Here is a 25,917-nt window from a genome sequence, read left to right as displayed (position 1 = left end):
GAGTAACACACTGATAAAAATAAAACAGATGCAGAAGAGAAAAGGAATTACCTTCTTGTGTTTTTTTGTTGTGTTTTGCATTCAGAATGTTTAATTGAAGCTGAAACTTTTTGCTTAGCCAGGATTATTTCTTTAGCCTAAAATAAAAATAGACAAAACATAATTCTCATAAAAGTTGACACTTTTGCTCACAAGCATTTAAATAATCTTTCAAAAATAGAAAATGGAGAGTGTCTGCATAAATTTTCTCTTGCGACATTTACTCTTTCTGTTACATTTTAACACTCTTCACTCATCATGAAACACAGACATAAGGCAAGTGAAACCAAATCATCTGAATGGAAATACAGTCAAACATTTATAAAATTATACATAAAAGAATATTTAAATATCTACATCTACTTGTATTTTAATATATACTGTCTGGTTTAGCACCATGTTAATAATGCACATTACTTGATTGCATGTTGTTTCTGGTGTCCAAGTATTTGTTCTGATATTTTTATTAAACATCAGCTGCAATCTGGACTTGTCCTCACTCAAATAACAATGTGACCACAAACTCCCTCAGCCCTCTTGCTAAAACAGAAACTTAGGTTCAAAGTTGAGATTAATTCCCCTTCTCAAAGAGAACACGTCCACCATTTTTTGGAAGATGTGTTATTAACAAAAGGGTATCTCATTGTAAAAGGATCTCTTTCCCTTCATAAAAACAGCGTGGCAGAGGAATCCCTCAAGCACTTGAAAGGAGGAAGAAGAACAGAACTATACCAAATAGTTTATTTTATTGACTGTTTCATAGTGCAATTGATTTGAGAGTAGTCTGTTCCAGAAGCCTTGTGAATTTTGTCTCCATTCTGAACCCCAAATGATATAAAGACAGATGTGTAGTTTTTGTCATCTGTTCCTGGAAATCAGTGTCAAGAGGCTGAACCCCTCTGATTCTGTACATGCCCTGATGAAGGAAAGAAAGCTTTGTACCTTTCTACTTTCCCTCTTTTTTTTTTTTTAATAGAAATTCATTCCATTGATCCCCTTGAGACTCGTGCTCCTTACTTTGTCCTCAGAGCACACTCAAGGATGGTGAAGAAATGTGCTGATTCTGCACTCATAAGAAAATACATCCTTGAGAAGAACTGACCTTGGAACTTAGGGAAGAGCTAGGATTTGTGTGCCTTGGGATCAGCAGGAAGATAACAATGTGAAATTTGAAGCCTGTGGTATATAAGAAAATGGACTAAAGAATTATAATGAAGCTTCTGGAAGTTATTCTGTGATACCAATATTGATGATACTAATACTATGATTTTTAATATTTACATTTTTTGTACAGTTTTGGGCACCACATAAAAAAGACATAAAGCTATGAAAGAGCATCCAAAGGAGGCCACGAGGATGGTGAAGGATCTGGAGAAGCCAAAAGAGGAGTGGCTGAGGTCACTTGGTCTCTTCAGCCTGGAGGAGATGGAGGGGAGGTTCTTTGAGGTCTTCAACCTCCTCACGAGAGGAAGAGGAGAGGCAGGCACTGAACTCTTCTCTCTGGTGACCAGTGACAAGACCCAAGGGAATGGCCTGGAGCTGTGTCAGGGGATGTTTAGGTTGGATATTAGGGAAAAGTTTCTCTGCCCAGAAGGTGTTTGGACACTGCAACAGGCTCCCCAGGGAAGTGGTCACAGCAGCACAGCTGACAGAGCTCAAGAAGCACTTTGACAATGCTCTCAGGAACATGGTATGACTCTTGAGGTGTCCTGGGCAGGGCCAGGAGTTGGATTTGATGATACTGATGGGTTCCATCCAACTCAGCATATCCTATGATTTCCAGGCACCACTGTGATCAATTAGAAAACAGAAAATGCATCCCTTTTAAGATCATTATCAAAGGATTCTAGATATAGATGTTTTAAATTAAAAACAGAGTATATTTGAGAAAACAGAAGGAGTATGTGAAAGCCATATTTTTATTCATATTTTCAGTCCACATTTTTTTCCCTACAATGGCTTTCTTATTCTACAATGGGAATTCCTCTGAGTAGCAGATTTTCCCTGAAACACATTTATGAAAGATTATTAGATTTCTAGGGTTCCACAGCTGTATCTCCATATGCCTTTGAGGGTAATGAAATATTACTGCATTTACCATATCTAGGTAGGTTAGAATTATACAAAGTAATCCTATCAAATAACACTGACATGCATAATACATAGCACTCCTATTTTTAGATTAATTAAGGAATCTCTCATTGATCTTTAAATTTTTAATCACTTTTGAAAGCCCAGGAAATAAAAAGCTATCAACATTCATTTGTCACTGGTAATATAATAAAGAATTAATCAAAAGTCCAAATTTTTCTCTCTGACTCACTAAATCAAGAAAATTTTAAAACATGACAGAGAATGTCTCAGAACCCTAAATAAAACCTGCTTGTTAATAACACTGGGGTTTGATGCTTTTACTAAGGCAGTAATTAAAATGCTGGTGTAATCTACTGATGACATTTTATGAAATCATTTATTTAATATGCCAGTTTTAGTCAAATGCTGTTAAAGAACCTCCCAGCTTTTCATTTTCTTGCATCATCTGTAAAGATGATGCTGCCAGAGCAGAGGTTCAAAATCTGAGAAGCTTCATGTCACAAATACTTTTCCCAGAATACAAGACATCTAAAGTGTAGTCACTATCAACACCTTACTCATGCCAAATTTCCATATAAAGGATTATTGCACTATAAACACTACACTTTAAAAGTGCCACTATATTATTTCACTGAACATTGTGCCCTTCAGTTTCTTTTGATGACCTTCCAAGAAATGTTGGTAAACACTGCCTTAGAAAGGCACCCATTCTGTGGTGATTTGTTGTGCAGAGAGTAATATGGTTAAAAATGTTTCCAGTAATGAATATGAAAATTATTCCTTTCACTTCATGTGAAATTTACTCTTTTGTGGCAAGGGCATCAGAGAGGCAAGGAAAGAGGTTTTGTTTTTGTTTTTAAAGACTAGGGAACTATAAACAGGCTACAAAATAAATGGTGAAAAGTTTATTAACCTGATCAGGAGCTCACTAAAACAAGCACTTAGAATTCAGATAGGTTTCTGTTGTGTTACTGAGAAGATAGAGATACTTTTAGGATACTATTGCATGAACCTTATTAGGAGACTATTTTTAGATTAGTGGACAACATTTCAGTTATGTAAGGAATGTGTTAGGCCATTTCTCTAGTTGCAAAAAAAAATATTATTTTGATAAGTGTTTTTCAGGAACAAAAGAATAAAATACATTGTAATATAGTCATTAAAGTTTTCTTGTCACTGATACAGCATGAAAGAAATTGAATGTATTCTGGTCTTCCTATTATTTTACTAAGAGGAATTCCCATTCAGTTGGCAATCTCAAACTAGTATTCTCAAGCTTTGATAAAATCAGCCACAACATTCTGCAAGAAAAATATCTATTGGCCTTCCTGTTGTCAATCATTATTCATTTACCTTTCCTCCTATATTTAATAATAATAATAATAATGATAATAGCATGGATAGCGATCATATGAAGAGGATCTATGCCACAAAAATTCAAACTGAGCACTCTATTTCAGTCCTAGGGGAAGAGAACAGATTCTGTGACTAATAGACTGGTAATAAAGAAGCATGAACAATGGATTAATATCCATTACATGCAACTGTAGTGAAGTAATCCATGAAGTTCACAGGATCACAGAATGCTGGAGATTGGCAGGGACCCGTGGAGGTTGTCTGGTCCAAGCTCCCTGCTCAAGCAGGTCCTGCTTGAGCCAGTTCCCCAGGATCACATCCAGATGGCTTTAGAGTACCTCCAGGGATGGAGGATTCACAGCCTCCCTGAGTGACCTGTGCAGGCCCCTGGTCACCCTCACAGCAAGAGTTTCCTGGTCTTCAGAGGGAGCTCCTGTGTTTCAGTCTGTGCCCACTGTCTCTGGTGCTGTCACTGGGCACCACCAAAAAGATCCTGGCTCTGACTCTTTGCACCCTCCCTTTAGGTATTGCTGAGTATTGATAAGATCCCCTTGAGCCTTTTCTTATCCAGGCTGGACAGTCCCAGCTCACTCAGCCTTTCCTCATAGGACAGGTACTGCTGTTCCTTGATCATCTCTGTGGCCCTTAGCTGGATTCTCTCCAGCATGTCCATGTCTCTCTGGCACTGGGGAGCCCAGCACTGGAGCAGCACTCTGCGTGTCTCTCACCAATGCTGAACTGAGGATGGCCTCCCTCACCTGCTGGCATCACTCCTAATGCTGCCCAGGATACTGCTGGTGTTCTTTGACAGAAGAGGGCATTGCTGACTCATGTTCAACTTTGTGGCAGCCAAGACTCTCAGGTGCTTCTCTTCAAAGCTGCTTTCCAGAATCCTCTGACAACAGACACCCTGCAGCATTCCATTCATGCATCTCTTGCTGTGTCCAAGCACTACTCAAGCACTTTTAACCAAACCAAGGCCAAGCTGAGAACATCTACCCAGTTATTCTATAGTGCTTCTCTCTTCTCATGCTTTACAAATATCTGAGAATCAGGTATTCTGAGATGAATTATGCTCCAGAGCCTCAGACTAGGAAAAACATGTAGATGTAGCAAAAATATCAAGGTAGGTTAAATATAAAGTTAATAATGGAATAATGGCAGTTCACAATCACAGTATGAAGAGAGAATATTCATTTTGCTGATTTAGGTATGATTTTACAGGCAGGCAGCAGAGTTAATATATATCCAGAGACACTCGGAAATATTTACATATTCTAAGGCATTGATCATCTACAAAGAGACTAGCAAGATGTATGAGTAATAAAAGCAGGGTATGGGATAGAAAACTGACAGTATTTAAAATAACCCAAAGACAAGTAATTATTAAACAAAAAAAAATTACATACATTTGAAAATTGCACTATTCAAAATGGCAAGTGTCAAGGCCTCATTTTCAAACAAATTTATGGAAACATAAATTCTCATTAGAGTGAATTTTGAACATTGAGAAAGTATCTACCTTAACCAAATAAGTACAATTTTCAGTATTCTTTCAGTTTTTGGCAAAAATGCATGCTTGATACTAGAGTGACAATTTGTGATTCAATGAGGGGCTGTCCTCATAGGGAGGACAGATGGTGTGGGACTGGAGTGCAGAAGGGAACATAGAAGGTAATAACCACAAATGGAAAAAGTCTAAAGTTAAAACTACTAGATGCATAATCTTAGAATTAAATCAGAGCACAAAGAGAAATAAATGACGCCATATAGCAGGTGAAGATATTTCAGCTAAAGAGCTTCTTTCTTCAGAAGGAAATGCTGTATTTGATATATTCTGGTGAACTCACACGTCCCCTGCCCTTACACAACAGAGAAACTTCCTAAAGGCCAGAAGGGTATGGCTAGAGCACCAAGAGATTATATTTCTACTGTAGTTATCCCTGGGGGGGATTTACTGTATTCCAAAAGCCAAAAGTAGAAGATTCCTACAGAAGCCTTCAAAGTAACCCAAAGTTCCCAAAGAAGATGCTGCAGTGGATTAATTTCTTCCCCAGAATCCAGAACCCCACCACATAATCCATTCTCATCTCTAGAATTCTGCCTCCCTAGAACTTCCCATCTCCCTGTCTGCTCCAAGCAGTTTCAGTTGAAACACCATGCTGCCACAACCTTCTTGTTCTATGGCCACAGCAGTTAGTACAGCTGGGGATCAGGGGCTCCTTTCCAGCCAGGCAGAGCATGAAGGGAAAATTAATTAAGCAAGTCTTTTTCCAAACACATGAGAAATGAGAGTAGTGCATCATCCCTTTATTTGAACAAATATGAAACCTTCATATATATGTGTGCCACACAAATTTTGATAAACTGATTTGTTCTTCTTATTTCACAAGTGGAAAAAAGAAGTAGATATATATTTATTTCATTATTTTTAAAAAGCTATCTTCTTACAGGTTTGCATAATACTGCATGTTTTGCATAGTCTGTTTTAGCATATAAAAAGCTACTTTTGTTTAAAGTAAAGGAAATATAAATTTCTATTAATAGTGATTTTCATTATGTTCCTTTAGAGGGATTCTAAATACTAAGGCTTGGCTCTACAATTAAATTGTCTTTATGCAATGTTCCTTTTTTGGAAAATATGCCCCAATGGCAAAGGCAAGACTGCATACCTTTAGCAAGCCAGATGTTACCTGTAACTCAGAAACATTCCCAAAGTACTCACAACATTTAAGAACCTTTGTGTGATGTTTCCTATTTTACCTACCTTTGGCATGGTGACAACTAAATGACCAGTTGTTTGTGATCTTTTAGCAGAGCTGCTGTCTGGCTTCACTTCCTCAGGGAGCACAAGCTGAAATGGCTATGAGACAATATGGAATTGAAGTATATCATGCTAAAATATTTTTTTCTTTCTTTCACATGGATACAACAAATACAAAACCACCATTATCACATCCTTTGATTTTTAAGGACACTACAGGTTTAAACACTTTCACTTTATGTATGGTGTTACTAAACCTAATAAATTATGCTAAGTAGTTTTTGCTTACAAGTAGATTCAGATATATGTTCCTGAATTGCTGCCATTCCTGAAGTGGCATTTCTAAAGAAGTTTATAAAATGATGCTTGACTTAGATTAGCAATTAAATGAGAAAGATTATCCAGTCTATTTAGGTGTAAAGCAATTCTCAAGTTTTGTTTATGCAGTTGGCTCAGTTAAAAATAGGGATTTTAGTTAAATGCCCTTTCAAAAGAATATACATCCATTGGTTTCTGTCAGCTATAAATTCTAGATTGTGAAATTGCTAAATTCTAGCCTAAGGCAACTAGGAAGCTCTTTTCTAAAGTGAAATATGATACACAGTGTGGTGGGAATAAGAAGAGAGGAGAGAAGGAAAGTGAAATTTTATTTCAGGCTTTGTACATCTTCTGTTTAGGGCTTCCACAGTTTATGTGTGGTTCAAAATGATGTTGGTATTAAAAGAACATTCTCTCAGCATAGATGCAAATGACTGTTAACTCAGAAGTCAGATCCAGAGCCCACTGAATAACTATGGCAAACATTAACTCTTGATTTAAATGAATGTAGTAAGAAATCACAAACCTTTCCCTTCACCAGTACTCGGATGTAAGTTGGCTGCACATCAACATCAAGTAAAGAAGTGTCCAAATGTCTTCAGAATGAAATATAAATAAATTAATCAATCTACAATAGACCATACAGCTCTTTCAAAAGTTCACAGTTTATAAAGCACAAACTTAAATTTCAGTTATTAAACTTTCCAAAATACTACTAGGATGCAAAGTTTTGGGGAGTCACACCCTTTGATCTTCCTGTGAATATCACTTTAAATAATGTCTAAATTCTGTCAAGTCCATGACATCAGCTATTGTATAATTGCAAAAATTCAAAATCCTTGAGGAAAACAAAGAAGTCTTTCATCTGTTATCTCAGTGCTTCACACTAATATGAAGATTAATCCACATGCTATTTAAAATTGTGAAAATATTTTGCTACTTTTCCTTTGAAGGTTTTACTACTAAACTTATACCAGAATTTCTCTTTTTTGCACAGAATTTGCTGGAAAAGAATGAACAGATATACTTCCATGCCCAGAAAACATAGTAATTTTAAATCTTTCAAACAAAATTTGTGACCTGTAAAAGTTCCACTTTTACATCTCCTCTTCACTGTGTGACACCTGATGTGATTCATGGGAATGCACAGGTATGTATTTCCCATTTCCCTTCTTTTACAACATTGCAGGTGAATTTTTCAAATGTTTTAGTCTGCATTTCTTACAAGTAAGCACAGACTATTAAAATATGGACTACCCAGGGTCCCAAAGTGTTCAAGAAATGACTGTATGTGGCCCTTAATGCCACTTAATGCGGTGCAGTTAACCAAGATCATGATGGATCAAAGGCTGGACTTAATAATCTTGAAGGTCTCTTCCAGCATAAATGATTCTGTGATTCTGTAGTACATCCAGCAATTTATTGTATCTGAATAGGTTTTCAGAGGTTCCAGAAAAATATCTGTATCTTATAAGTCAGAAACATAGAGCAAACCTCTTTTGAGGAAAATTAATGACTTTCAAGGGAAAAATACATGAATAGTATTTCTGTGCTATGAAACTAGTTCAAGTTTTATGTAAAAAGTTTCTATTCTGGACAGATAAAATTGTGGGTTTCCAGCCCCTTACTGAAGAATGGAAAAAGTCATTGTAATGCTTAGCAGTTTATGTACTATCTCCTTGTCATAATTTGCCTGGTTCAACCAAATTTCTTCCAAGCAACACTGGTACATTTCAGGAACAGGCACCAGCCATGGACTCTTTCCACTAATCAAGGAAAATAAGACAAGACTATTCTACTCTGTCTCAGGGAGAAGAATTTAACTAGAAGCAGGTGAAATGTACTGAAGAACTACTGGGGCAAAAGCATGAGCAAAAAATCCACTCCCTACAGCCCTTATCTGCAAAGGAAGAATGGAAAAGATTTTACATATGTATAAAAGAACAGGTGTGGAAGACATCTTTCTGTGGACTGCAAAAAACATCAGTCCCCAAAAGGACTATTAGACAGCCTCCATTCAGGATTAAGAGAACAGTCTGAAGGGCCTTTGACTTATTCAGCATCACTTCTTTGGCACAAGTTTTGAGATGGGTTTCATTATCCACTATATTATTTGTTTTCTTCTTGAAAAGTTCCCATTACAAAGAGCAGTATAATTGAAACACTGTGTATTACATCTTATGAGTGGCTAAAATCATGGTGAAAAAAGATCTGACCTGTAAACAGCAAGATCCAAGATGATCTGGTTGTTTTCTTCATCATCTTTCAAAGAGAAATGAAGCCTAATAACAATGACAAGAAACACCTCCACGATAAATATTACTGGAGTGAATAAGCAAACATTACAGCATAGTTCAAATGTTAGCAATTCTAGATTGATACAAACACCATTTAGACAATATGTCATATGATCATTTAGAAACAGTTCCAGTTTGTACCATGAACAGAAAAAAAAAAATACTGGCATTTGATTGAAGGTCATTCTTACATCTATTTTCTGTTCTGCCTACTCAAACCACAAGAAAAAGAAAAAAAAATCCTCTGCTGAAGGTCAGTAAAATTTATGCTTATTCTGACAATGCAGAACGAGAGACACCTGCTGGTGAAACCTGTCTGCTCTATTACATCTTCATAGAAAAAAAACAGTTCCAAAATGCATGAAAAATACAGAACTTTGTTATTCTAACCTTATGGTAAATTTAAAAAAAAATGCACTTTTGTTCATGGTAATTAATTTACCCCAAGTATAAATATCTGTCTCGCATTTCCAAAGTAAAACATGATTTGCACAATATCTTTGATTCTATAAGCTTTACATTTGTTGAAAATGAGCCTGTAGATTGTGTTAGTTCTGTGTTTGTGATCTGTTGGCTGTGTTCTTAAAATTGAGAATGAATTTTAGCAGTTATAAATCGATGCCATCTATTACTATAACTATAAGGAGATCTAGTCTAGATTCAGAAGTTCTGCTCATATGCTCAAATTTCCCATGTGTGAAAGCAGAGAAAAAATAGAATGAAATTGCCTACACATGAGAAGTTTTTGATAAATTAGTTATTAGTATAAAATGAAAAGATTTTGCTTAATATAAGTTATCTAGGCTATTTCAGTGTCATTAAAATACTTAGATAATTTTGGTTCAGGTAATGGAAAGATGCTCAAATGTTAAATGTTAAGTGTTAGACGATAAATTTCTTCAGCAACAAAAATATGTGCCAGATATACTTTTCACTCTCTGCTGTCCTATATTCTGATAGTCAATTTGCAAGAAAGTTTACAGAGGTTGTAGTTTACAAGTATTATTTAACGGAAAAGTGCAAAGAATACAAAACAGGTTTATTTCCTGTTCAGGTTTTTTGTCTTACTGCATCACTGATTTTGAGAATCCACTGAAACATGAAGGGTGAACAAGAGGGCAGAATTATAAAATTTTCCAGGAGGAATCTTAATTAGAATTGAAGAAGAGAAATAGTCTGTCCTCAGCAGCAAGCAGACATTCCTCTTGCTAACTTTCCAAAAGAACATCAGAGAAGCTTGGACATTTTTTATGGACATGAGACTTTCATGTTGAAGCAAAGACTTTGGAGAACACCATCTGCTTACTTGTATCTATTTCTTTATGTCTCTCCAATACACTGCCAGATTGCACTGAACAGCTGTGACATTCTTGTTGAAGCCATGACAAAAAATGCTCATTGGTCTGGCTTTATGTGGGCACACCCACATACTAAATTCAGAAAACTTGGGTGACACAAACAGGGATGCTACTAACGGTGAACTCTGTTTCTTCTAAAAAAGATAGCTAGAGATTTAGTCTAAATGTCTCTGCTTTTTAGAGGCACAATCAAATTCTGTTAACACAAGATTCAAATTATTTTAGGCTTGTCTTTTTTTGGATTAGCAAATGGTACAATTCTTTTTTTCAGTCAACACATTTTTAGTTAAAAATGTACATCAATAAAATGGAAAGTATCTCCTGGTGCAAGAGATAGACAGACTAAACATGGCTCTACATGACACTAAACATGACACTAAACTCTTGCACTACCTTTAATTCTCTGTTCTACTGAAAATTGTGCACTTCATGTAATTCCTTGAATTTGCAAGGATTTCTAAATTTCCAAGATATAGAAATCAGTCTTCATGCCAATGATAAGCATGTTCATAGATTTGGTTTTGCAGCTAAATCGGTCTTAAATGGAAAAACTCGTTCAGAGGACAGCAGAGGTAAGTGGCCAATTTCTCATCCCAGTCTCCTGCAGGAGGCTCTATGGGGAGCTGTTTATAAGGAAATGATGTTTGCACTCAGTCTCCTGCTTTCCCTTAGAAAATGAAGGTTTCGTTCAAGTAAAATCAATGGCTGATATCCCTGGAAATTCATTCCAAAACCCTCAAAAACTAAGTGCCTTTGTCAATGGTAAAACACAAGACACATCTGTATCCCCATCCTCTGCTGCTGGAGACTCTCAGGGTCACAGAGCCTCCTGCCAAAGAAGCTGATTATCCTTCCCAATTCTGCCAGTTTTACATCTGTCATCAGAGGACAGAATGATTCTGTCCAGAAATATTACTGGGATGTATTTTTCCACATTCAAAGTGGCTTCTCATAAACATTTATCCTCAACAGTTAAATTTTTACACTGTTAGCAAGATGCTTCAAGAAAGAGCCTTACTATAAAAGGGAAAATACTAAAATATCTTACATCCTTTACAGAAAAATAAGTTCCTCAATCTTTAAAGACAATGGTGTTAAATTAAACAATCTTTAGCACTTAATTCAATGAAAACTGATCCTTTTTCCAACATCAGAATATTAATTTAGAACACAGTTTTCCTACAAGGAATATAATACTGCAACAAGAATTTCTCAGCCCTCTTATTTTTGGATTGTCACATACATTGAAATAGTTACCTAAATTAACTACAGAGAGATTAGACTGTTTAACCTTTTAACCTTACATACTTAGGCACATTCACATTCAGAACTTTTCCTTCTGCAGTGACTAATGTCCAAGCAGTCTTCTCTCTCTTTTTTGATTCCCTTAACAAAACAGAAAGAAAAATTGTTTATCATTAATAATTTAAAAATTGCATTATTATGTTTAATAGCAAAAATAAAGAAGAGGATGGCAAGAGGTAAGAATTATCTGATATTTGATGTCAAGGCTACAATTTAGTTCAGGAACAAAGAAGATTGCATCACAAGTCCAACTGCACATTAAAAACATCTAAAAGTGAGCAAAAAACTTATAATGTCACATCTTACATGGACAGTAACTTCTTCTGCATGTCACCATGTCCATTATCAAACAGAAATATATCAAATTATCTATATCAAATCAAATACTATATCAATATTTGATATCAAATATCAAATCAAATATCTATATCTAAATCAAATATCTATATCAAATTATCTATATCAAATTATCTATATCAAATTATCTATATCAAATTACCTATCACAAGAAAACCATGGATGGCTTAAAAGTATGAAATGGAACATTTTTCCAGTTAGGAATGGTCAAAGTCATCACAAGGTGTTGCCACTGATAACTGGTTTGATGTATGGGCAAGCAATTCTGAAGAATTTTTATTCATGCTCACTTGATTACTGCCACTGAACAAGTGCTTGGCCTACCTTCAAACATCATCTGTCTTTCAGTCACTATTTTGCTCTAGCAAAATGAATTTTAATGGTCAAAAGATTACAAGCAGCATCAAATAGAATACAGTGGGACCAAAGGGCAGATATATAGATTATTTGTTGATACGTATGTTACATTTTTTGTTGTGTTCTTTGTTCAAAAATGCAATTCATATTCCTGATGTATTGATGATGTACTGATATATTACTTTAATATTCACTATCCATTTCCAGCTATTAGCAATTAAACTATATCTGACTTTCATTTAGTACAATCAACTAGCTACAATAAATTTATCTGCCCAAACAAAGTAGATCAAAGTAAGATCATTAAGACTAGCAATACTGGTATTTTCCAGTGTGTTTAGATTATGAGCAAGTGAAGGAAGAGAAAGGAATCTTAGTAATGTGAAAAAGAAAAGTCTGCTTGCACCTAAGTAAAAATATGGAATTTCTTTAAAAAAAATACAGCATTGTAATTGCCAAGTTGCATTAATCCACTCTTTTGCTGATCCATAAAATGGGTATGGCCACTTCAGCCAGCATATTAAAAGTGAAAACATTTCTCAAAAGATTTGGTCTGTAAATACAATGGATTTGGAGAAGAAATAAAAACACTTAAATAGACCTACTGGAATGACTACATAAAAACAAAAATTTGGTTTAAGAAAGACAATTATCCAAGTGTTAAACACTGCTCTGTAATATAAATCAGCTTTCATGTGGGATTTGTGGGCTGCCAGTCTCCACACCTGAATTCCTAGACTTGACACTAAAATGCAAAGTGAATGAACCACAACACTGTTCTAAAGATATTCTCAGAAACACCTCACAAATTATATTCTACCATCTGTTAGCTTTTAATAATCTGTTTCCAGATCTTTTCATGTGAACAGTTTTAAGGAGATTCCACAAAACTTTCTCAACACCAAATCAAAATGAGCCATGAAAGGATTTGTAAACTCTTTAAATGCCTTGGAAAACTGGAAAAATCCATAAATTAATTATTCTATATTTAATATAACACTATTTGGACTGTCCTTGAATTTTTAAAGGGAAGCATTTGGAGTACATTCACTTTAGACTAGAGCAAGGCATTTCCAAACACAGCAAAATTTGAACTGGCTAGAATCTGGGTTTCTTAATACTTCTTCCAGGAAAGTGCTAGAACTTGAATTAATAATAGCAACATGTTATACACATTTCCAGATCTCTTGGAGAGTTCCCTAGGACTTACTTTTTCAATACTTAGCCTTGACAAAACTTTTAATAAACAAGCCCTTAAGAGAAACAACAAAAAAAGAAGGAAAGAAAAAATCTGGCACAAATTATGTTATATAAGTAAAAGAGAGAAAGAAAGAAAAATAAATGAAAAACAAAAAGTCATTGTTTACAATGTCTATGGAACTGATAAGCCAGCAGCAATAAAAATACTGGAGTTTTTTTGCTACTATCTGCATGTATTTTGCATGTTCAGCAAAACCAGTAACAACTTTATAAAGTTTTAAAGGCTTTTCAGGGACCAGACTTCTTCAGATTCACCATATCAAATAGCACAGATAAAAGAAAGAATCTGTGACAAATATCTTTGATAAAGTATGAGAAAAGAAATTCTCAGTTACATGGAAAAAATGCCTGAAATGCCAGTTGTGCAAAACACTTGTAGCATGGCCTGTATGGCATTTACATAATGCAATCTGCACTATGGATAAATATTTTTAACAGAATGTTAAAAGTTGAACTACATAAAGCAGTTAGCTGACAGAAAAGTGAAACTTCTAAACTCCATAAAATAAAGTTGAAAAAACAAATTATATTTTAAAACTCTGAGGAAAAATAAAATAAGGAGTACCTAATGAAATTTAGAAAATTAACAATCTGAACAATCTGAATATTTAGTTTAGACTGTATAAGCTTATTTAACAAGCAACAGGGATTTAAGCTGTCAGTTCTCAGTAATATTAAATGTCAGGCAACCACCTTCCTATTCCCTGTACCTTTGAAAATTTCTCCTTCTTCAATTCATCAAAGATATTAAAACTAAAAAGTACCTTATATTGTCTTTAGCTTTCCGTTTTTCTTCAATATATCTGTGAGTTTCTAATCTAGATTCTGGAGTGTATGGTGTAGGCTCCTCCCAAAATTTTCTGTCTTCATCGTCACTCTCAACTGTTCTGCATCTTTCCTGCTCTCCATCTCCTTCTGCCTGGTTGGGCTTTTCCTGTGGGGAGTCTGGGCTACACAAGATCACCAGAATATTATCCCAATGAAATGAAGAGTAACTTGCTAATAAATTATTGCAATAATATTTTTTCAACTCAACAATAACTGCACAATTCTTACCAAGATTGGCATCTTATATACCTGGAGAACATTCTCTGCTCTGCTTCTTTTGTCAATCAACAAAGCATATTTTGACACAATGTTTTTTTTTTACCTGACTATGAAGTGATAGTATAGCTATACCAAATCCCCTGAAAATCCTGATAGATAGTGCAGCAGATTTAATTTCATAAAAAGAATTTTTATATACTCTCATAACTTTCAGGTGAGAGGAAAAACTTCAGTCCATGTGCTGTTTAAGAATTCCCAATATCAGGCAGCAACAGATTGGAAATTTATAAGGTAGCAATGAGCATCTCCTCAAATGCAATCATAATGCATGAATTATTTTTTCTCCCTAGCTCTAACCTTCTGTAAAACTCTATCAATATAGAGAGAAAACTAAATTTATGATGCAGGTGTGATCTATGAGGACAAAGTTCTGCAGATAGCTTCATGAAACAGTTTCTATTGGATTGAAAGTAAGATGGGTGGCAAGTGCAGTAGAAGATGAGCCCAGACAAAAACCCTGCTGGTGTCTAGGTAAGATCAGTGAGATGAAGTGGAAGAAGTAGGAAAGTCAACACCAAAGGCCTGCAATACTCCATTTCAGTCTTCAGATCTTCTAATACTAAGGCAAATGACATTATAGGTGAACAGCTGCTTTCTCTGGAACCCCTGCTTTACTTCAAATAACAATTTCCAGCTGTTCTCCTGAAAGAAACTATTAATTACACTATTTTGGCACCCAGACAACTTGGCTTGCAGTTTTGGGAGTAAAAATTCTATTGAACTGTGTCTGCAGGTCAATAATAAATTATGTTTGTAACTAATTATATTTTTCACTAGAGATAACATGCATGAGGAGATATAACTCTGCTTGAATCAACAACAAAGATGAACAAAAATATTTAAGTAGAATTATATTAACTCTTTAATGAAAAAAAACAAACTTGTGAATAAAGACAGAAAATAATAATATTTATTCAAAAACTGTTGTTGTTTACTGTTACCTGTCAAATCCAAGCTTAGAGTCCATCTGTTTCTGTTTCTCATCCTTCTTTTCTTGCATCCTTCTTTGAGCCTCTTCCTTTTCTCTGGCCCTTTTGAGGAGGTAAGCTCGTTCCTGTTCTCTGATTTTCCATTTCACTTCTGGATAGTTTTGAAGTGCTTTAATCCTCTCAGAACGTTCTATTTCTTTACTATCCAAGTACTTCCCAAAGAGGAAAAAATCAATATAAATAGGTGAGAAATTATAAACATACTCAAATCAATAAATCTATTAGATTGTAGTTTAATTTTGATAATTAAGTTCTGTCTATAATTAGAAATGCATCTTTCACATATCAATAGCACTTTGTAAGTTACACTTTATTACAAAGAATTAATGATAACTTGCTATTCAGATCTGAAAATGGGTTTGTGTGTCTAAAATCTGCTTTTAGCTTTTTCCAGGAATTTTAATTAGTCTTATTAGACTATACAGTAGAGATAGTCCCTTCAGCCATTTCTTTGTCTGGCTTTGATTCAGCCCAAAATTATTTCTTTTGATTTGTAAGTTTACTGCCAACTGAGTAACTTGAATTGACTCTCAATAAGTTAAGCAGTCCCTGTGCTTCTCTGAGGAAAACTGTGAGAGAATATTTCAGGCTAGAAACTGTTTCATTGACAGGAGATTGTTATATCAGTTCAGTCATAGCACAAAACCACAATAGATACTCAAAGTATCTATTTACAGCCAATGCAATGTAGTGCAATTTTCCATCAACTTGTGTTTTTTTTTACTGTCTTACTCTGCAGGTGTTTTTTTTTACTGTCTTACTCTGCAGGTTTAGTATATATTGTTGGAATGGTACCAACAACCCACTAACTTCCTGCAATCATGCTAATAATTTAAAAATACTTTGTATATAATAATCATGAGGAAAAAAGCACCAGAACTGTACAATACATTTATTTTTGAAAAAAAAAAATAAAAACCTTTTTTTAAGAATCTCCAAGAAAGATGACAGGAAAGTTAATGAATAGTTGTGGTTCCATCAGAATAGAACAAATTACTATCACATTATTTATTGTAGTCATTTATTCATTGCAATAGAATTTAATTTCCTGTGAACATTAATAAAAAGTAATAGCTTTCCAAGTACAGGTGTTTATTTTGTTTAGGATAAGCATGTTCAGTTGACAGTACTCATGTTTTGTTTGGATTTAAATTTAAGTTTTAAAAATCTTACTTTTAATTGATGAAGAGTTGCCACTACAAATTGTCTATAACCTTCAAATTCAGTACATGGGTTACCCACTAGAAACAATTCCTTCAGATGAATATTGCATTTTAGGGATTCAATACTGGACAGTTCACCAACGAAATTTGCTGTCAGGTCAAGTTTCTTCAATTCTTCACAGCCTGTTTGAAAGAAATCTTAATTCAATTTGTCCATAACATAAATGCACACGATATACATACACACATGTACACACTTGGATACAAAACTTTCTCCATTTGTGCTCTGCAAAGTGGTTTCATTCTATCAGAACACATTGTTTCTAAAAGAGTGACTCACAGCCAAAGTTTATGAACTTACAATATTTACAGGAATAAAACAAACTCAATAAAATACAAAACACCATAACATTACTGGTTTTATCAGTATCCAAACTTTTTGGACATTTATAGAGCTATTAAATATTTAATTTTCAGACAAGCTGGATTTCATTTTTAACTGTCTGATTGTCTTGAAATCCCTTTCTCAGCTAAGTCTCAATCATAAGGCTAAAATCCAATCCAATTACTTAAGGACATCAGGATAAATTATGAGTTTCACTTCTGAGTATGGCTAATCTCTGATAATATTATTCAAGTACAAAGATAAGACTTCCCAAAAATTCACTGCAAGTCAGGCTTTCCACTCTGTGAACTTGGCTGTCATTTTAAATACTTTATCACTGGTTAAATTGCAAATATCAGTGAGAAAGTATTTGTACTGAAACAAGTCATTAAAAACAGAAACTCCAAGTTAGCTAACAAAATGCTCTGGAAAATCTGATTTCATAATTTATCATCCTCTCCTTTTATCATATTGTGTCCATGAATCATAACCTTGACTCTTAAGAGTAAAATGTTTAGCTGAAAGCAAGCTCAACTTTGAATCACATCACTGTAATCACTTTCCTGTCCTGGTCTGTCTGCTAAGTTTCATGCACAGTTGAGCTGTAAGAAAGTAAACAACATAGAACAATTTATTAGGGGATTTAAATAACACAAATTTATGCAAGGGCCAATCCCAAAGGTTGTAACTCCTAAATAAATGACAAATCACAGTAATAAATAATGCAGCCTGATAGATGAATTTAAAATTTAGTGGCATGAAAACAAATGCAACTTTCTCAACAAATTCCTAAATATATACTACACTACCTACTTCTTCAACTTTTTCAAATTTGTGTTTAGACTATTTGCTTTTTTCTTATTTAAGCTATCCTCTTGAACCAGCTCACTGACTTAGAAACACACAGTAAACCAACCAACCATTCAAGTAAACAAACCAAAGAAAATCAAAACCAAAACATACACACATATAAATAACCAACCAATCAACCAATTTGTTTGTTTGTTTGTTTTTAACTGTTCCTTTGTCAAGGTGGGTATGTTAAAGATTCAGCAACTGACCTAATCAGAACTGAGAAACAGAAAACAATCAAGTCACAAATTTTTCAAGTAATATGGAATGTGTTTATGGGTTGCTCCAAGTCTTAAATTTTAATACTGGAAAATGCCACATTTTGCACATGAAAAAGTACAAAAGTGACAGGATAAAGGATTAACCACAGATAAAACAGACAAGATTTCAAGCACTGAAAGAGAAAAAAAATCCTCTGAAAACCTCTTCTAAAAAAATCCAGATCCTCAATGCAACCTATGCTGAGTACAGAACCTTCTTGTGTGTGACATTTGATTTCTGAAGATGAAATGTGGCCCAGAGACATTTAGGAAAGTTCAATGAGAAAAATTCATCAGAAAGAAGCACTTGCAAGAAAAAAGCATTTATTGAAACCCTGCACCCAAAGATCCTCTAAGTCTTCACAAAACATCCTTACAAGTTTAATGGCTTCCACCCTCTTTTACACCAAGCAACAAATTAAGAGTTTTAACATTAAAAGGTAAAATGGCTTTTTTCAAAATCTGACCTTCCAGATTTTCAATTCTTTCAATGTTGTTCAAAGCTACATTTAAATATTCCAGCTTCTTTAGTTTGCCCACATTTTCTGTAACAAAACATAGATGGATTATTTCATTTTTCAGCACTGGAAAGGACATTATAGTTTCACTTGCTTACTTTACTTCAAAGAAATAATGAAGCAGAAAATAAGAAGAACAGATCAGATATTTAATATCAATATTTTAATATTAATAAAAAGACAAAACAAAGAAGTTTTCTGAAAATATAAAATAAAATTTTAGAAAAGGAAAGTTATAAACACATTTTAATCACAAATTCATAAAACACATATCTGATTCAAGCAGAATGGCTGAAAAAGCACAGTGAGACATTCCATCTTGGGAAATGTGAGAGATCTACAGATTCCTACCACAGCTTACTAAGAACTTGGAGAGATATTTTCTACATAATTCACAAACAAATGATGGCATCAATTTCTCAACAGGAACTCGTGCAGCTTAGTTTGGATGTTTGTTTTAGCTGCAATTTTTCTGTAAGGGCAGTGTCTGTGCACATGATGATGGGATCCATGCACTCAGTGGGTGCCTGACAAGCCCCTGCCTGCTCCTGAGGCAGGGCTGATCCCAAGGGCTGCATAAAGGTTTGCTTTAAGAAGAGGAAAGACAAAGCACAACAGAGCCAATATAAACCATTTCTCTATCATATTCAGAAGCTGGTTTGGAACTGCTGTGAACTCTGCAAGGACATGCTGGTATCCACTGGGAAGAAATCTTCTCAACTTCAGTACTCTGTAATTCAAGCCCTGTTGACAAATATTTGGTCACCACTATAGAATGGGAAGGGGTTGGTGGTGCTTGCATTGGTTGTTTTTTGTTTTGGGGTTGCTTTTTTTCTTCATTTGTTATTAAGGTATTACCTCAGAAAGCTGTCACATTATACAAGAATACATGAATCACCAAGCTGCATACTTTCTCAACTCCTTCAGTTAAGATTATGATAACATAAAAATTGCTCGTCACAAAAATTAAAATGCTGAAAAAAATTTGGTTTAAAAACCAATAATCTGAATATGGTATCCTGTGCTAACCTGAAGGAGGCTTGAGAGTTGAATGAAAAAAAAAAAAAATCTTGTGCCTTATTAAGGACACATTAACAGAGAGAAAACCAACTTATTTTAGTCCCACTTTTGATGGGGCAAAGAAGCACAAAGTAGTTTAAAAAAACTTGTTATCTCTGGGAGAAGATTACTCCACTTTAGGAAATGCATATATTATCAGAAGAGATAGTTTCCTGATGAGTCCCTCAAGAAAACTAATTTGCCTCCAAGCTCTGAGCACAGAATTTCCTCCTATAACCTTAGTATTTCATTATTCCTCTTAAGGAACTTCAAAGAGATATACTAATACAGTTTCTGAACACTTCCAACTTTCCATTGTTCATCCAGACAATAACAGTAAAATCTAAGCTTTTCCAGCCCAAGGCTTGATGTCACATCTTCCAGCATGAAACAAAACCATATGAAATTATATCTTCTCCTTTTGTCTAGGAAGAGCATTAAGGTTTTGTTGCAGAAAGTTTGACTCATGCACACAAGCAAGTATTTTATCTGAATAAAAATGATTTCAATATTAACAAAAAATTATTATTTGCATGAAAATGAAATTTTTAAAAGAGCCTGAAAGGTAATCTGATGATACCAGAGTCCATGGTATATGGTAAACTCTTTATCTCTCTGTTTGCCACAAGATGGGATATTTAAACTGTATCCTGATTTTGAAATGTTAATCTATAAAAGCTGTTTCACACTCATATCCTAGTGACCTGTATCTCAGTAGAATCTTTTCAATTTAAAATTTCTCAAATTTCTGAGCTTCTTAGAAATTTAATAAAGAAACCAGGAAAGGAACTGTTGTTAGGAGTACATTCCCTTAAGTATAACAGAATTTTCTGATTTCAAAATTATGTATGTGAATACATTTTAAAAGAAACATATTGAGAAAAGACTTACCAATTTTTGGAATTAGGTTATTCTGAAGGTAGAGAATTTTTAAATCTCGACACCATTTATCAAGATGCTCTAGCTTTTCTATTTCCTGCTGATGTAAAGAAATTTCTTCCAGTGAAAAAATTTCACAGTTGTTATGTTCTGCACGTCTTCTAACAAGGTCTTCAGTGACTGAAAGAAACATTAGATGTCATATTTCCCTTTAATCATTTTCTCCCATCTGACTTATGAGAAAATTATAAAATCATTAGAATATTTTGTTCTATCATACCAAATAGCCTGGTAGGAATGACAACATAAACAAAATCTGCCAGAAAAGATATCAAGATATCAAGTACCAAGTAGCTTCAACCCACTCTGCCACAGTAAACATCTTTTGTGAAACATAATCACGTCACCTGTAACAGTTGGAAAGATCCATATGAAAACTGCTGAGTCTTCCATAAGAATGTGATAAAACCCTTGCAGAAATTAATCCAGCAGCCACTATTTTCAGCATAGCTTGGGTTGCAGATTGATTCATGTAGACAAGTAGTGGAGTGTTTTATGCTGTTTTATTTCCAGATGCCAGATGTTCACATCACAGACAGCAGTGGGGGGTGGGGAGGAAGCAAACTACAGTGTATCATCATGTTCTTCCACCAGCACAGCGTGCACAGAAATAAGCAGGATAAACGCAGAAAGTGACAGATATTTTTTATGCCATAACTAAGTCATACTTATAGATGTCTATGTTAGAATGAAATGTATACCTGGCCTTTCTTAGGCACTACAAGCTCATCAGAGCCAGCCAGCAAAGGAGTTTCAGTGGCTGAAAAACACCAGAGACCTTGGTTCAGTTATCATGCTGTAATATTTAATGCCAGGCAGCCTTTCAAACAGTGCAAAGGTTCTGTATAATGAAGGCAGTGCTCACTCCTGAGGCAGATGCTAGAACTTTGTTTTCAGTACACTGCACCAAACAGTGCCAGCATTTTCCTCTCCATAACAAGCACTGGACTACAGTGAAGTACTGAGGGAAAACACAGGGGTTTATCAAGTCAGCACAGGTATTTTCATGATTTTTAATAGGGAAAAGAGAAAAAAGCCTTTCAAAAAGAATATGAAGAAAAATTAGTAAAAAGAAAAAAAATCTGAAGATCTGTGAAAACAAACTGCTCCTGCCATGCATTAATTAAGAGTACTATTTCACTTTGTTTTGGGGAAGTTTTGTGAAATCATCCAGTTTTATTGGTGGTCCTGGAATGGCTGCACACATTCACATGGACCAGCAAACTATGGACCAATACAGCCCAAACTCACATGTGTCTGTACATCTGCTCTATCTGCAGTCTTGGGGAAGGGGTGAAACTGGTTGTGTCTATATTATACTATTTATAGATGTCCAGGCTTAAATCTCCCTTCTGCCCAACAGTGTTTCACCTGACAGAATTAATTTACAGAATTAAATGTGGAGATACAGATATTGATTGAAGGGGGGGAACCTGTCTGCACATAAATCATATTGGGAAAAGTGTCTTTGTCTCTTTTAACCACTTTGAGCAGGTTTATTGCATCTGAACAATCAAACTCCCACTTGAACTTGATTAAAATAACAGAGAAAAAAAAGACAATAATAATGACTAAATATTTTAGTCTTCACACTAAATATTAAAAAAAATATTGACATTTCTAGCAAGTTACTTGGGAAATCTGCTGGAAATTAGAAGAGGGGAAAAAAAAGTCTGCTTATTTCTGTGTTTGGTGGCAGATTTTTCAATGCCACTATTACCAGGTAATTTTGAGCAGGAAAACAATACTCCTCAATCTGCATACAAACACACTGGTGGCAACATTGTGCTCTATACCCTTTATAGAAAAATAAGTCATACAAACTATTCCTGACAGCTTAATTACAGACCAATTTTCATTCACTGGTGAAAATTGAAATTATTTTTGCAGCAATTCTGCAAAAATGTCCATTTTCATTAACAGATGATTTGCAAAGTAGAGACAATAATTCACAACAGAAGCTACAGTGAAACTTCAGAAACCTAATTTGAGATCGTGTTGTAGGAAATTGCCTGAATACTTGACAATTTGTGCAAGATCTAGTTCATTTAAGAGGAATGAGGGAAACAAGCTTGCAAGAGAAAACAAGTATTAAATAAAATTGTAAATAACAGCATCTCCAGGACACTGACAAACACTCTGAACTCACTAAAAAGTTCATTAATCAGATTTTCTGCTGTTGTGTGTAGTAATAGGAGACAGGAGCAGTGACCTGAGAGATCACAGTTACTCCAGGTCCCCATGAACACAGGAGGAAATGAGGGATGGCATCAATCAGGAGAGAACAGATCTTGAAGTTCTAATGCCCAGGCTTCCAAAAAGTACACACCTTACTCAAAAAAAGCAAGCGGAAATGAAAGGTAACATTAAAGAAATTGAAAGAATAAGCAGATGGGCAGCTGCAGGTGCATCACGAGATGTGGGGGAAGCTGCATTTCAGAAAAGTGAAGTATGCAACCACTACTTAAAGACTCAAATTCATGCTGTGCTGTTCAGGAGATAAAGTCATTCTCCTTCAGGCAGTGCCTGCTCAGAGGGGATCTGCCAGCTTCCTGCAGGGACAAGGAGCTCCTGTCCCAAGCACGGGACTGGCAGTGATAACACACACCAAAACAAGAAAAATCACAGAGGACGGGAACTCCTTTTTCATGAGTAAAAGGTGTGAGCAATCCATCGTTTGGGTCATACTGCTGTACCTATAAAAGATGACCAATTTGTAAGTAACATTATGGAGTATTTTAGCTCATTTGGGGTTTTTGCACATCTGGCAGACCTGGGCTCAGACACCAGCCATCCTATCCAGCATCCCCCCTGGCAGGGGCTGCCCCACACAGGAGGGGTCCCCACCCCAGTGCCCACCACTGGCCTCTCAGGGGCTGTTTCCAGAGGCAAGGAACCCCTGTGCTCCATGCGGGGAGGTGGAATGGGGGGTCATTGCAAGGAGGAGGAAAATGTGGCAATCATCCAAGGGAGCAGGAGGCAAGGGGCTGCAGGGGAGTGTGGGGATGGCGGGGAAAGGCGACAACTGTGGCCAGTGGGAATGCGAACCAGAGAATTGTTTCGATTGGAAAACACCTTTAATATCATCTAGTACAACCCAGCTCTGCCAAATCCACCACAAAACCATGTCCCAAAATGCCACATCCACAGGAGTTTTAAATAACTCCAGGTATATTGACTCCATCAGTTCTCCGCTCAGCCTGTTCCAGCGCTTGACAATCCCTTCCACGAACAAAATTTTCCCAACACCTAAACTAAACCTCCCCCGGCACAACTTGCGGGCATCTCCTCTTGTCCTGTCACCCGTTATAAGTGAGCAGAGGGTGATTGCCCTTTGCTACAGCCTCCCTTCGGGGAGCTGTGGAGAGCGGTAAGGTCTCCCTTGAGCCTCTGGAACACCTTCCTGAACACCCTCAGCTCCTCCTCATCAGAGGATGTTTTTTTTTCTTTGTTGCCCTTCCAAGGACACGAAGGAGGAGTGCAGGGCGCGGGGCCCGTGCTGGAGAGGAGGGCAGGGGCCGGGGAGGGGAGGGAAGCGGCGCAGTCCGACACTCACTGCGCACCATGGCCCCTCAGGCGCCGCCGCCATTCCCGCCCGCGCCGCGCTGCCCCGGCAACGGCCCCGCTGAGGCGGCGCTGAGGGCGGCGCTCGGCCCGGCTCTAACCCGGCGGCCTCTGCATGGCTCCGGTGCTCCCGGCCCGGCTCTAACCCGACGGCCTCTGCACTGTCCCGGTTCCCGGCCCGGCTCTAACCCGACAGCCTCTGCACTGTCCCGGTTCCCGGCCCGGCTCTAACCCGGCGGCCTCTGCACTGTCCCGGTTCCCGGCCCGGCTTTAACCCGGCGGCCTCTGCACTGTCCCGGCTCCCGGCCCGGCTCTAGCCCGGCGGCCTCTGCACTGTCCCGGTTCCCGGCCCGGCTCTAGCCCGGCGGCCTCTGCACTGTCCCGGTTCCCGGCCCGGCTTTAACCCGGCGCTGCACCGCCCCGGTGATCCCGGGCCTGCCTTCCCCCGGCAGGCGGACATGGAATGTCTTCTCCTCAGGCATCAATCTCACGCCTCGTCCTTTGCATGACACTTCTGTCCTCCTCCTGCATATCCGTCAGCTAGTTTGCCTCACACGTTTTGGGTTGAAAGCTTGTTTTCCGTTGTTTGTGAAAACAGCTTGTTCCCAGTGTTTCACAGTCTTGTACAATTTTAGAATCATAGAGCAGTTTAGGTTGGGAAAGACCTGTGAGACCATCAAGTCCACCCATTAATCCAACACTAGCAAGTCACCACTGAACCATGTCCCTCAGTGCCAGGTCTACATCTCTTTCAAATTTTTCTAGGGATGGTGACCCCACCACTTCCCTGAGCAGCTGTTCCAATTCTGGATCACAATTGGCATCAGATCGAAGTGCTAACATTGGGAAAGTCAGTCTGTATTTCCTACATGTCTTCATTAACCTAGAGGTCTAATCAAACCTAAAGGTCATTTTCAACTTACAGGATATTCACCTGTAAATTTAAATTACACAATAGGAATTTTTACAATGATCAAATTAATTTATTTGCCATTTTCCTCTGATGTAAATGCAATCCCCATAGCCACTCTGCACCTTTCTGATTAGAGGAGTATGAAGGTGTCATTGAGTTGAGACTCCTGAGATTCGTGAAAATGATGAGAGACACAAAGGAGCAGAAATAGTTTATGCACTTTAACTCCATAGTATTTATCCTGGCCTATCTGACTGGATAAATAATCACTCTGCTTAGAGGTTTACACAGCTGGTTGGATGTGGCCCAGGGTCCCTGCATAGAATCACAAACAATAAAGAAGGGCCACTAATCCTCCTACCTACACATTTATATCAAATTGCAGGCCACTTCAAATAATCACTTTTTTTGCTAGTAACAATAATTTTTTACTTGGGAGCAGAATTCACAATCAAAATATTAATTTCAAACAAGTAAAAAATCTTGTTTTCGCTGCGTACAGTATTTTAAACCCTGTATTTATGTGGTATTGCATTGAATGCCTGTTATTTGGTTAAGCTAAAAGCAAAGGGTCAGAGTGTTCATTCCTTTTTCAGATATCCTAGATGATAGTTCTGAAGAAAGGATTATAAAATATGCAATTAATTAAATTACCAAATACTA

At 36.5% G+C, this 25,917-nt stretch overlaps 1 protein-coding gene across 3 annotated transcripts in view; it reads right to left on the bottom strand.

Annotated features, from left to right (window-relative positions):
* Positions 1-24,450, bottom strand: part of DNAAF11 (dynein axonemal assembly factor 11) — a 33,571-nt gene extending 9,121 nt beyond the window's left edge. The window contains exons 1-11 of one of the 3 annotated variants that reach the window (XM_079300691.1): positions 24,334-24,450; positions 20,730-20,897; positions 18,729-18,806; positions 16,775-16,947; positions 15,554-15,753; positions 14,270-14,455; positions 11,535-11,612; positions 8,788-8,853; positions 7,098-7,167; positions 6,257-6,352; positions 52-137 (exon numbers count right to left, since the gene is read on the bottom strand). In XM_079300691.1, coding sequence (XP_079156817.1) covers positions 52-137; positions 6,257-6,352; positions 7,098-7,167; positions 8,788-8,853; positions 11,535-11,612; positions 14,270-14,455; positions 15,554-15,753; positions 16,775-16,947; positions 18,729-18,806; positions 20,730-20,897; positions 24,334-24,343 — 1,211 coding nt within the window. In that variant the 5' untranslated portion in view covers positions 24,344-24,450. Of the gene's footprint in view, positions 1-51; positions 138-1,591; positions 1,829-6,256; positions 6,353-7,097; positions 7,168-8,787; positions 8,854-11,534; positions 11,613-14,269; positions 14,456-15,553; positions 15,754-16,774; positions 16,948-18,728; positions 18,807-20,729; positions 20,898-21,124; positions 21,316-24,333 lie in introns of those variants that run through there. The other 2 variants (XM_079300690.1, XM_079300692.1) reach the window with 2 other exon arrangements.
* Positions 24,451-25,917: the final 1,467 nt, after the last annotated feature.

The sequence above is a fragment of the Erithacus rubecula genome, assembly GCF_903797595.1.
Source record: "Erithacus rubecula genome assembly, chromosome: 3".
Lineage (NCBI taxonomy): Eukaryota > Metazoa > Chordata > Aves > Passeriformes > Muscicapidae > Erithacus > Erithacus rubecula.
The sequence above is the reverse complement of the archived record's forward strand: the minus strand, read 5'-3'. Positions and strand labels throughout refer to the sequence as shown.